The sequence below is a fragment of the Pyrgilauda ruficollis genome, unplaced genomic scaffold (genome assembly GCF_017590135.1).
Source record: "Pyrgilauda ruficollis isolate IOZ18807 unplaced genomic scaffold, ASM1759013v1 scaffold37, whole genome shotgun sequence".
Taxonomy (NCBI): Eukaryota; Metazoa; Chordata; class Aves; order Passeriformes; family Passeridae; genus Pyrgilauda; species Pyrgilauda ruficollis.
In genome coordinates, this window is record NW_024525156.1 from 4,168,313 (window position 1) to 4,181,810 (window position 13,498).

A 13,498-nucleotide genomic window follows, 5' to 3' on the forward strand; every position below is an offset into this window, starting at 1 on the left:
TTTAAGACTGTGCTCTCTACAGTGGTTTTGTTTTTCCAGCCAAGAAAATGCATCAGGCAGTCAGAGAAAATTCAGAGAACTGTATGTTTTTAATTAAATCCTTTGATAAAGCTCACAGCTATTTTTTCTTATTAAAGGTTCTAAAGTTTTAAACAAATTCAATAGGTCCCTGAACAGTTAGCATGGAAAATTTGGAGACCAAGTCAATCAATAAGCCGGGAGTTAAAGGGATTTTAGTCCTGCTTTAAATGAAAAATCTTCGTGCAGTTTGAGCTACACAGTTTGTGTAGAAAGTCTCAGCAATATTGATCTCAAGTGCACACATTTTCCCATGTGAAGGTCACTGATGCACATATATTAAAAAACTTCCATGGAACATAAACCTGCTGACAGTATGAAATATTTTTGATATAGAAAATATGTGCTTTTTACAAAGTTACAATTATTAAAAAAAAATTGCTATGAACATGACTGCTAAATATTCTTATTATGACTTTGCTTTAGAGAATTTGAAAGAGGCACTCATAAAGCCTTGATTCCAGAATGGCTGATCTGTAACTATCTCTATAGTAATAACAGCACTAGTATCATCCCAATAAGAAATAATATGATGACACTTCCAGCAGGATATTTCTGCTTTGATTTACTAACTGTGATCTGAAAGTAGTTTATCTACAGAGTCAGTGCAGCAAATTGAGAAATAACTGCCTTATTTATATGAATACGGTACATACTTATAAGTATGCTTTTGTGTCTTTTTTCCATAAGAGGGAAGATAAAAAGATGCTGCTAATGGAAACATCAGAAGTGACAAAAAATTACAAAGTCACTGATAAGATAAAGAGGAAGGTAGCCTTTTTGTGGACTGTCTGATTTTGCCCTCTCAAGGTCAAGCTGACAAGACAGAGATATACACTCAATCCAGAGGATCTGAAACATAAAAAGTGAAGACTCACATTCATCCCAGCTAACTTTATACACTCAACTGAAGTGCCTAATACTATTTTTCCTGAGTGGGGGGACACACATCTTCAAAAAGCATTTTCACCTAAGATCTGCATTGTCCTCTACATACTGAGTTACATTGTCCTCTACGTATGATCTGTTTCTCATACACAAGAAATAAAGGATGCCTTCACACTCACTAATCTACTCCAGCCAGTGAGATAACAGGCCATTCCATGCTACGAAATTTGGGAAGAGACAAGATGGCAAAGGCAAAGACCTAGATATGAAAAAGGAAGAAACAGCTGCCGATCAATTGACTTCTCATGCCTCCAGAAATTGAAGCAAATAGGCACTGAAAGGTGTGCAAACATGAAAAGAAGGCTACAATCACACACAATCATCAGAATTAGATATGCAGACATCAATGTTTTTTCCACTATCCAGATTGTAATGTCTCTAACTGAAAGATTGTGTTCATGAAAAAAACTTGTAAGGAGAGAGACAGTGTGAGTCAGGGCCACCTTGCTAATGCAGCTGTGAAGCAAGGATCTATGGCTCTACCCAAAGGGAAGGCCAGAAAGCCAAAAGGGTTGTCACAGCACAAGAAGTTGTCCAAAGCACACAACTTCTACCTTATCAACATGGCAGACAGCAATTCCAAAGCATTTTCGTAGAGCTTGTTCCCAATATCAAGTGCATCGGCACTTAAGAGAGCTAAGTGCTGAGCTGGTACAAAGCAGTGTAGCTTTGCTGCTTCTAAATGAGCTGTATCATCTTACACAGCTGACTGTCTGCGTGTCCTAACAATTACATTTACAACCGAATGGAAATGTTCTAGCTATAAGTTGCAGCAATTTTCCCCTCAGCTTCCAATCCTGTTTCCTTTATGGTGGTTTGAGCATATTCTCTGAATTAAACATTCTCATTAATAGATATTAAATTAACTCATGAGCAGAGCTCAAAGAGAAAAGAGGCTTATGCACACCAGGAAAAGGATGCAGAAAACAACATAAATATCTGCAATTGTCAGTGAAGTAGGTAGGGAGCAGAGAGAGCTCAAAACAGATGTTCGTACTGGCTGCTGACCTGTTAAAAATGCTTCTTTCTGTTATGAAAAACCCTCAGAAGGAACCAAATTGTATTTCATTGCCTTGTCGGATTCCCACAATGTATTCCTTAGGTTATGTGCAGAAGTGCTTCATTTTAGATGCAGATCTGCTTCTTTCAATTACCAGTGCAGACTCCAAAGCATTTTAGCAATGTCACATGTCAATTTAGCTTGCTAAGTTGTCCTAATAGCCTCTTTTTTAACTTCAGTGACAGCAGGAAAAAGAAGATGTTCTTATCAGTCATAAGTGCTTATGCCTTAGCACTACTAAAGCATCTAGCCAGCTCTTAGATTGAATAAAGATGCAGAAGATTTGATGTTGATGCATAATACCTGTTTTTAATGTGCTGGGGAGAACCAAGACACTTGAAAGTTCCATTGACCATAATAGCAAGCCTTGTGCAGAGAGCTTCACATTCTTCCATACTACAAAATAAATTGAGGGGAAAAAACCAAATAATTAGTAGTGAAAACAGAGAACATTTTTTACACCTAACTTTAGTTAAAGTGGAAGAATCTGGACAGATGCCAAAACAGGTACATAAAACCTTAGGCTTCAAAGGGTGATAGTCAAAGTTGTAAGCCAAATCAGTACATATCAACAGTTATTACCACATGACAGTGAGAAGAGAGCCTTAAGCCATTATTTATATTTTTAGTCCATAACTATTTGGAAATTCTGGTCAGAATATAAAGGTATCATCATTACCACAGGCAAATGCCTCATAAGCACTCTCAGGAATGCCACTGATGGAGTCATGAACTCTGTTCATTCCCTTTAATACGTGTTTATGATTATTCTGAGCTACAGGATAAAGGGAGAAGAATGAAAAGCTTGCTCAGCCTTTCTTTTGCATAGTACATGGCCTTGAAAAAAAAGTTACCCTTAGCCTGATTGCAGGATAGAAGACGATCTAAAACACTACAATCTAAACAGAATTTAGGAAATGGAAATGCAACTGAATAGAAAAGCAGGGTTCTCCTAGATGTGACTGCTTCAGATGATAAATAATAGCTTTGACTTGTAAAACTTATGGCAGATGGGCTGCTACCCTACATAGTCTGCAGAATTGTGTGAGCAGCTCTTTCAAAGAAGCACTTTAGACATAAAGAACCAGTCAGGATGCACCCATCATCTCAAAGAGGACTCAAAGGTGATTGGTGTTCCTACAATTTGCTGTGTGCCCTCCCCAACCCTTCTGAGACAGCTAAACAAGAGATGCCTTGTGTGCCTCAGCCATGAGCCAGTCCAAATCAAAGTGCTTTGACTGAACTAACATTGGCAATCAAGTACTGCCCTAGGAACAATTTCTTTATAATATGGCAGGGCTGTGGTGAGAACTGCCAAACTGCTCTGAGAGAGACAAGGAGAGAGCTGCACATCTTCCCACAAATCAGGAAATTCACTGAATAACTCCTAACTTGGCATAATGCTCCCCAGCTGTGGCAAAATTACACAAATTTAGGGCTCTAGGGACAGTTGAGAAAGCCTCACTCCTCCCCAGTTAAAACAGAAGTTTTGTCTCAGATTTGTAAGTAAAAAAATCGTCTTGGGATAGTAGGTAAACAGCCCTCAAAACCTGATTTTTACACAGCAAACCCTCTCTATCCCTTACACATGTATTTGCTGACATGTACAACATGTAAAATTCCTGTACTTATACAAGTAAATAATCTCAAAGCCCCAATGGCCTTCAGAAAATATTATAAATAGTATAAAATAATTTCTCCCTCCTTCACCCTGGCACAATAATGTGAACAGTAACATTGTACTTATTGTCTGCTTCAAGCCATTCATTTGTAGAGCTAAATGTGTAGTTAGTACAATCTGATGGATTTTGTTTAATATATATAGTGTATATATGTATACTATATATATATAGTATATAATTAGTAAGGAGATCACAGGTCTCTTCTATTTAGCTGGTGTTTGACAGGTTCTTATACTGGGCTGAAAAGTCAAAGCACATTTTTTCCTGAAAATCACTGAGCTGAATTCACAATGCATAACCCAATTTCTCTAAATGAGTGTGCTGGTAAGCACTTGGCCACCAAACAAAGGTACATGAATTTTAAAATTCAGGTTCCATAAATAAAACACTAAAAATTTTTGAAGAATTTTTCCATCAATAATGGACTGGGACAACAAATACATCTTAAGAATATCTAAAAAATCTGAAAATAAAAAACAGTGGGAGAAGTTTGGCCGCATTCCTTTATTAATTCATCTATACTTCAAATCTCATTTGGTCAAATGCTTCTTTACCATTCTGATTTTTGAATTGTGTCTTCTCTGGACATTTTTTCATGATCTTTCCCTTATCTAAAGAAATTTTATATATAGTTATACATAGCATATATATATATATATTACCTAAGGGAACATTTCATTTATTTCATTTCACTATAGAGGTTACAAAACAGTATTGATGTTTCCTCCATTAAACCAATATACCAGTGACCATATCTGAGAACTGACAAGGTATTTAATGCAGATGGACTCTTCTAAGAGGATGGGGTCTCTCCTACCATTTCCAGTAATGCATAGAGAATAGCTGACGCATCCATCTTCAGGACGCCATGACTTACTCTTTTCATATACTGATGCAAATAAGAAAATTCATTACATCATCTTGCTGTGCCTGCAACCCCTGCCATGGCTTACTCTTTTCATATACTGATGAAAATAAGAAAATTAATAAAATCAGAAGGTTTTTCTCTCATTACTCCTTTTGTAATGATTTTTAAGGTAGCCAAATACAAAAAAGTTACCTGAAATTCCAAGCAAGAAGAAACAATACAACACTGAGTAAAAAGAGCATGGAAAAAAAGGAATTCATTACATCATCTTGCTGTGCCTGCAACCCCTTGAGCAAATGACTGTGACTGAATGACCACACACAGAAATCTCCAAGACTTTGTTAGCACAGTCAACATCTTTGTTTTAAGGTACTTTTCTGCACCAAGCATGATAATAATTTTCCTGTAGGTTGGTTTATTAAATATAATCTATGTGTATTTATAAATGCTTACCATATATATAATTTTTATATATGATATATGTATAGCTATAAGTATTTATTATCTCTGTTTAATTTTATACATATACTCTTTTTGATAAGAGAGACTTGCAAGTGGTTGTTCTCACTTTCTGGAAGGTGACTGTTTGGTGACTGTTTCTGATCTGCATACACATCTGCCATGAGCACAAACAACTGGAGAAGTCCTATAGCTCCCAGATGTCTACACTGCCCATCCCATGTGTTTGATAAGATGTTTGGATTTGACATCTTATAACAGTTACTCCCACAGCCCTTTTAAGAGGAATTTTCCCCCACAGAGGAGAGAATTCACAGGATTAAATAACATTAACTCAATGCAAAGAACAGGCAAACCCATTTCCCATGTGGATGGCTTTCATGGAGAAAGACGTGATGCTACAAAATCTACATTTCCCCTCCTTATTTATTACTCCTTTTCTCCCTAAATCAAGTTTTTTACTTCATCCACTCATGGAAACAAAAAGAATTATATTTGATTGACAAATCCAGTCTCTGTTACTACAAAACTAGGAAGAAGGAAACTCTTCCAGTTGCTTTTCATGCAGTGGAATTCCATGGGGAGTGTCAGCACCTTTTAGAAGAGTATGGCTTTGGCCAGAGTATTTTCAGCAAGGAATCCCAGCTGAAACCTGGAAGCAAAGTTTCCAAGAAACAGAGCAAACAAAACAACCAGTTTGAAGCTAATTTTAGTGCTTCACTACCAATGTCAGAGGTTAAAAAATTCAGTTCAGTCTCCCATTATCTGTGGATTGCTAACAAAGAAAACATAAAAAGCAATAAACATGAAGCAACCTACAATGTTGCTCAAATTACTAGCTATGATCCTGGATGCAATTTAAAAGCAGATTCAGTAGTTTATATTGCTGTCTTTGCTTTCAGACAAAATAATAATAAAAAAACCTGTTTTAAAATACTGAAAAACTCCTTTAGATTTCTAAAGCCAGCAAATGTTTTAAAGAATTTGACGTGTTTACATATCTTTCTTTCCTCTTTTAATTCCATATGCAACAGTCTGTGCCCTGCAGCAAGAAGTAGGCTGAAATGGATACTTGCAGTAGTACACTGTCATAAAGACATTCAAAACCAGTTGGAGCATTTCCTAAGATCAGGAAAAAAACACTGATTTAAGATAATCTCCTCCTTTTACTAGCTGAACCAGGGTCAGTTAAAGCATAAAATGCAGATAAAATATCTTCTCTTAGAAGTGAGGCAACAGTAGGAAGTTAGAAGCAACAAAATGTGTCTAATCTTCTGAAACACAGACTTTAGAGAACATCTAGTTTATCTGGTTCTTGTTTACCTGTGATCTTTTCCTGTAAGCCCAGGAATTTCCCTGAAGTCTGAGGAGCAGCTTTCCTGCCCCTGACTGATTTGAAAGGTTTATTGCACTGGTTTGGCTCTTCCCAGTCAAGTTTTAAGAAAGCGAGGTTCAATATTCTCTAGTGAAACAATGAACAATGGTATGAAAGAGAATGTAGTGTAATGCAGTTCTCAAAGCTTTGTAGCTCCCTGATCTTCAACACAGAAGGCATTGTTTACACTGGAGTGGCCAGTGTCAGACCTAAATGGGCAGTAGCATGCAAGAACCAAAACAACCTGGGATAAGTAATTCAAATTAATATAATTCATAAATATTGCTTGATTGGGTGACTTGTGGATACAACGAAATGTAAGAACTAGCCAGATTTATGAAATAAATACAACTAGTAAGAATTAGGGGTATCCTGGAAGAACATGGGTCAATTAAACACATATTTGGACCATGGAATACAACAATTGTGTTTGTGTTTGTGGTTTTTTTCTGCTCACCCAATTGCTCCAAGGAAGAAAAAAAATAGAAAAATAAAAACAATTTCACCTTCTATTTTTGTGAGCACTGGAGAATAAAATTAAAGGCATTAATACAGCAGAACAAAGAAGAGGGTTGTTCATCAATTACTCCCCAACTGATCAGGAAAATACCCAATTTTCTTTAGAGCAACATACACGACAACAAAAGTAAATGTAGCCCATTTTTCATAAGCACAATATTACTTTTACTCACCAGTAGAAGTATTTGGGGTTTACCAACTAAAGCCACAGCAGTAGAGAGCTTCCTCTTTGTGCCAGCGCTGTATGTTCTCACCAGTTTATCGGCATGAGAGCTGAGGTGTAACCTGTTAACCAGGTCCTCTGCAACCTGTGGTTTGCAAATTTGAAGGCCAACAAAGATGAGCCAGATTAGATAGCATTTGTGCATAGATTGAAAGAGCATTCTGTTCATGCACATTAAGAAAATGTACATGTTGTCTTCTTATTTACCCACACTTGCTGCACATTATTACTTTTGAATCTTAAACACAGGGGGCCCTTTGTTCTTCAAAATGATAAGGATTTTCTCATATAGAAGTCAGGCTTTGGCACTGCTCAGCACAGTCATTTGTATTTGGTTTGTGTCCATGGGTCAATGACCTAAAATATCTCTCATTTCAACTTATTCTCCACTATTTATTTGATCAAATACCTGAGTAACTGACAATTCAAGGAAAAACGTTCTCCATCAGCTACAAAAATGATGAAAATATCAGGAAACAAGTTGCAGTTGTGGATTTAGAGCTTCTTTAAGACAAAACGTAACAGGATTAAATTTGTATAACTTTTTAATAACTGAGGGGTAAATTAATCCTAGCTGGATTTGTTTTAATTGCTTTAACAAGAATTTATGATCAGAGCAAGCTGGGAAGGCATGTGAGCACAGCTGGAGACAAAGCTTATGCTGTCCCCTATGGCCGTTTTCTTTATCCTGTCAGAGACTATCCTGACATACAAGGCTCCCTAAAATACTGGCACTAGAGATCCTTAAATGTAGCAATAATCTTAATCCACCTATATCAGCTACTACTGCTAGACTGTCCACAGAGATATAGCTCAAAACCTTGAGGGACACAGCAGCAACTTTTCTGCTTGCTGCTGCCAAATTCACCCTGCAGAGCAGCAGGGGTTTGGCATAGACTCCTGGGGGGCTGTGTCATCAAGGAGTGATCAACTTTGTAACAGAGAAAGTGTGTCTTCTACCTGTATGTAGGACAGATGGAAGATTTTTGTAAAACAAGGAGTTGCATGCTGCTGTTATTGGCCAGCATTGACTGCCAGAGCAACCCCAGCAGTATGCTTCATTCTCTTTGCTTCCTCTACATTACTTTCAGCAAAAAACAAGGAGGGACAGGAAAGCCTGATCATCAGATGGACAGTCTCCACTTAATTCAAAATTCCAATTGAAAAAAAATTCAGTAAACAATATTGTGAATTAATATTCACTATCCATCATAAACAAACTGCCACAAGCATAATAATACTTTCTATAGAAGATTTTTATGCAAACACCTTTGGAAATGATCAAGATATTCATGACCCTCTAAGCAAGATTTGTCAAAAGATACTTATAAAAGTAAGAGACATCTGTGAGGGCAAGTTGTCTGTAAGAAGGAACAGTGCTGCAGTGGTGAGAATCTGCAGTATTCTTGTGATGATCCTTGGACTGGTATCCATAGTCACTGTGTTTGGGGTACCTGGATGTATAACCTCACAGCAGTGCATGTTCTCATACAAAAGCCATACTTCAGAAATATTGCTCTGTCTACATTAGATGCAGAGAGGTTTTGTTTTGTTTTTGTTTTTGTTTTTTTTTTAATTATAACTGTTGCTATAGCCATAGGTAATATTATACTGAAAAGTTCAAGGTTTCTGCTGTATCAAAGTTAATTCACAGTAATTTACATCCAATTAGAGGTTATAGTTGTGGCTTCAAAAATGACTCATCACCTAAGTTATATTCTAAGATAAAATAGTTGAGCTTTGTTCTGTTATGTAGTTTTTCACTTCCAAATACAGGTCTCATTATACACCAAAGCAACACACAAAGTGAAGTGTTCTAAAGCATGTGGTAGACACCTTATCCTGTCTACAAAACTGACTTGACTGCTACCATTGGGAATGCATGAATGTTAGTGAGTAAAGGATTATCCTCCTACATATTCACCAACAGACACACAAATTACACAGAAGATCCCATGAGAATTTAAGACCAGAAAGTGAAAAAACTTGCAACCCCATATTTACACCAAATATACTTTTTAACTACAACAAGCTTCAAGAGTAATTAAAGAATAATCAAGAGAGGACCATGCATAATAGCTGAAACATAGTCAAAACTATTCTTTAGCTATGACTAGAACCATTTTTTCTAAGACTGCTTTGAAGTGTCATCTAAAGTCAGCAAAATGGCTTTTTTTTTTTTTTTTAAGGGACGATGAACGCTGCATGGGGAAGAATTTAGAAGGTCAAGGAATAGTGCCAGGGAGAAGAAAGTAACTCTTTAAGTTAGATGGGTCTTCTTGTAGTCTGTAGCCCCCAAGGAGACTCAGTCATGTCAGGTATGAACATAAAGTTCTTTGTGAGGAGCAACATTAAAAAGAACTAACTTTGCAAAATTTTTAATTCCTCACAATGAATTCTCCTCTCTTTTGTGTGTGCTCAAGCATTTAGCATGACTCCATGATCTCCTTTTTCACACAAGGAGATAAAGCCTGGCAAGCTTCCTGCTATAGAAATTTTCAAGACAAGGTTAAAGATCTAAATAGGTAAAAGGAGAGGGGTGGGAATAATTTTCTAGTACCCACTTTGCTGCTGCTTTAAATGTGAAGAGCTTCCAAGATAAACCTTGCAGATCATCATAGTGCACAGCACAATCTGACCTATATCTAGATATGCTCCTTTGGTATGAAACATTTCAAATTAGAATTGATTTAGAACTGAATGACATCAGCAACAAAAAGGCAGAAGGAAGGGCCAACTTTCTTATTCCTAAATATTTCCCAGTTTCACCTAGAAAAGTCTCCTATTCCTGCTACCTCTCTCAAATCTTATATTTCAAAATAGCACTGCAGACTATGGTTCAGCAAATATAAGAATATAGAGCCCAATCTTCTTTCAAGAGATGACACTTTTCTTTAATGCATATTCTAAGATTTCCAGTAATTTTTCAGCTTCATCAATAATACCTAAGCAACAACAAAATACTAATTTGAATGAAATTAGAAATATTACATATTAGTTATATTGTAGAGGAGCCCAAATATCTCCATTATAACTTCATTTGTCTGCATAGCCAGTGGTTTTTATCATAGTACACTGTGAAATAAATATGAAAAATCCCTCTTAAACTACTTTAAATGAAAGTCAGAATTGAGCATGTGATCAATCTTCAGATACAGATACACATATTTATGCAAAAGAATTACAGTTAATGATTTCCTTCTTAGTGAATGTCAGATACATACACAAGCACCTTCCCTCCCTCCTTGTCATATTCACCATAATGCTCTATTTGAATAATATTTCATTGACCTTTAGCAACAAAGAGTGAGGAAATACATCAATTTACTTAGTAAGTTGGCAGCATTAAGGCCAACTCAAAAGCTACAGAGTTATATACAAATATATACATTGTAAGCACACTTGAACCATTAAAATGTTTAATGTCTATTCGTGACTGTAATAATGTATTTAAACTGTTTCCTTCCTCCCTCCCCACACCAGCATTAAAAATTATAACAGACTTCACATGTATCAGTTAGCAATTTCCCTATTTTCCAATATTTCTTAAAACAATTTCCTCTTTTTTCTCATCAGTTCTAATATATTTAGCAAAATATTTTCCCCCAAATTAATTTGGGCTAGTCCACCTAGCTTTAGAACAGGCATTGGAATGAGCCCTTCAATCTGTAGCATCTAAACGAAATCCCCCAATACTTTGTGGAGTTCCTAAAGACAACATTCATTCCAGAAGAGGCAATACAATAACTTTTTGCACACATGCCAATATCTGCGGGAGTAAAGGTCAAAACAGGCATGGCCTCCTCCATCCACCAGATCCACCAGGGAATTAAGAGATCCATTCCACTGAAAAGCGTAATTGTGTAACCACTAATGCCTGCGGGTTTCCACTCCCTTTAAAAATTACCTCCAATAGTCAAGTAAAAAATTAAGTGGTGCTAAGCACTTTCAGTCTGTATGTGTTCCAGAAAAACCTGGAGTTATTAATCTATTGAAAGACTAGAATCAATCTATTGAAAGACTAGAAACATCATGGTTTCTAGTCAACATCATAGCTTGAAAAGCTATATCCATCAGTGTATTAATTTTCATAATTCCTGACAATAAATAAAATGCATAACTTCTTGCTATTTATTTAAACAAATCCTCTTAAAGCAAATCTGACCCAATATTGAAAATGTGTATCATACCCAGTATAAATGATAATAAACATGGGCTGAATTCTAGACTCATCTGAAAAATAACTTTACATGTCCAAAGCAGTAATTCAAAGTGTCAGGTTCTGAGTAAGGGGATACAGCATGGTTTGAACATCCTAAACAGCAACCATTCATCAATTCCACACAAAACAGTATTTTTTTGGCTTTCAAATAAACTCAGAATTGCTAGATTTCTTGCATTTGGAAACTGTATATCCATGGTCAAGTTTCTGAGGAACAGTATTTTTTATCCCAAAATCTCATAAAACTGTACACACTAATTCTCCTTGGGGTCCAAAAATAAGTAAACATACAAAGAATATATGAATTTACAGATTCCCATTTCCAGCACCTATAGAATATGACATGTAAGGAAATAATTGAGATTCTAGAAACAGAGCAAAATATTCCTGAAGAGTTAATGAAAAGAGAAAGCATACTCCAAAAAAGTTACCTCAGAAGACCTGATAAAGCTTCTTTAGAGATTTGCAACAGAAGTTTTAATGCTAATGAGGATTGCCATTTGATGCTATGCTAATAATTTTAATTTTTTAACAAGTTGAGTGCTGTATTTTGGAACAAATAGAGATCTAGGAAGTTAATATATTAAAGAAATAAAAATTAAAAGTACTATGATTAATCAATATCCTTCTAAATAACCTAAAAGCTTTACTCTATTTTTTTCAATTTTAAACAAAAAGAATCTTCAGAGTAGGTTTGTGAAGTATAAAAAAACCTCACATTACATGTGAAGCTTAACACTGGTAGTAAATGTCCCATTTTTCTCCTCCTTTCCCATTCATTTAATTACTGTTTTGGAACATTAAGTGCACTCAACTTTATGTCAGGCACTTAACTCCTGCTGCTGATAAATTTGTCTAGCAAAGGATTTGGTCCTTGAAGTTAGTGCTTCAATAGACAACTTCAGCTGCAACACAACCTGTGAGTCACCTGCCTGCCCACCAATTTCTTAAAAACCAAAGTGAATATATGTTTCTTTCATTATCAAACCAATGTACTCTCTAGAATCTATGTGTCTGTGCATACTAGTGTAATTAGTCACTGGCAAATATTCAGAGGCAGGCTTGGAGTGCTGCATCATAGGCAGGAGGGAATGATGAGAAAATAACAGCTTACGTTTCCATGCAGCTGCTCCTCTAAAGCATTCCAAAGCCCTATTTTCTTTATAGGCAGCTAAAGTGCTCACTTTCTCCAGGCACCAGCCATTTCTGAGTGGAAGAACAGCAGCTGTTGAGCACTTGACAGCCATGCCACACAGTCAGGAGGGTCCACTGACAAAAACATTTGTTTTCCTCTGAGATAGCTGCATTTCAGTTTTTGGTGGAGGAAAACCAGAGCAGCTAAATATTATTTGCAGCAGTGCTTTGATGCCTTGATCGCAAGCATATGGCAACAAAATCTGCTCTGCAATACATGCAGACAAAAAATTAAGACAACTGAAAAGAAGGATGATCTTTCTTTCACAAATGTGATGCTAAGGCATAGAAGACTGACTATAAAGAATAGTCTAAGCCTACACCTAGATCATCTGAGGTCAGTAAGGTTAATGTTTGTCTTCTCTCAGTGCACACAGTAACATAACTCCTATCTAAATGAATGATTTTCATCAATTTGAAGAGGGATGTGTATGTCATGTACCATGCCACTTGAGGAACTCTTGCCTAACTGCTATGGAGGAAATGACACTTCATGGAGAAAACAGGTAATTAATTATAGTTGAGTGCTTTAGTGCAATAACAACTATCCTTTAATATATTTCTTTTAGATCAAAGGAAAGATATGAAAGTTTTCAATACTCTGCTAGTAGACTGAAGTATAAATTAACACCAATAAGTTGTGAAGGGCAAACCATCAAACAAAAGACTGTATGATAATTTCTGAGCAGTATGCAAGTAACGTGTTGTTAAAACATGTAGAAGTCCAGGCATTGTCCTGGACAATGGATACTGCTGAAGACAAGGGACAAAGACTTGCAAGAATAATTTATTTTCCCCAGGCTTTCATCCAGAAATACCCAAATTATCAGCTTAAAACATTAAAAACTCAAAATATTGCCTGTCCTGATG

At 36.2% G+C, this 13,498-nt stretch overlaps 1 protein-coding gene across 1 annotated transcript in view; it reads right to left on the reverse strand.

The window, feature by feature from the left end:
- The window catches only part of ABCA13 (ATP binding cassette subfamily A member 13), a 171,639-nt gene that overhangs the window by 14,636 nt on the left and 143,505 nt on the right, over positions 1-13,498 (reverse strand). The window contains exons 53-56 of the mRNA XM_041475876.1: positions 7,163-7,302; positions 6,419-6,557; positions 5,690-5,747; positions 2,390-2,482 (exon numbers count right to left, since the gene is read on the reverse strand). Coding sequence (XP_041331810.1) covers positions 2,390-2,482; positions 5,690-5,747; positions 6,419-6,557; positions 7,163-7,302 — 430 coding nt within the window. The remainder of the gene's footprint in view (positions 1-2,389; positions 2,483-5,689; positions 5,748-6,418; positions 6,558-7,162; positions 7,303-13,498) is intronic.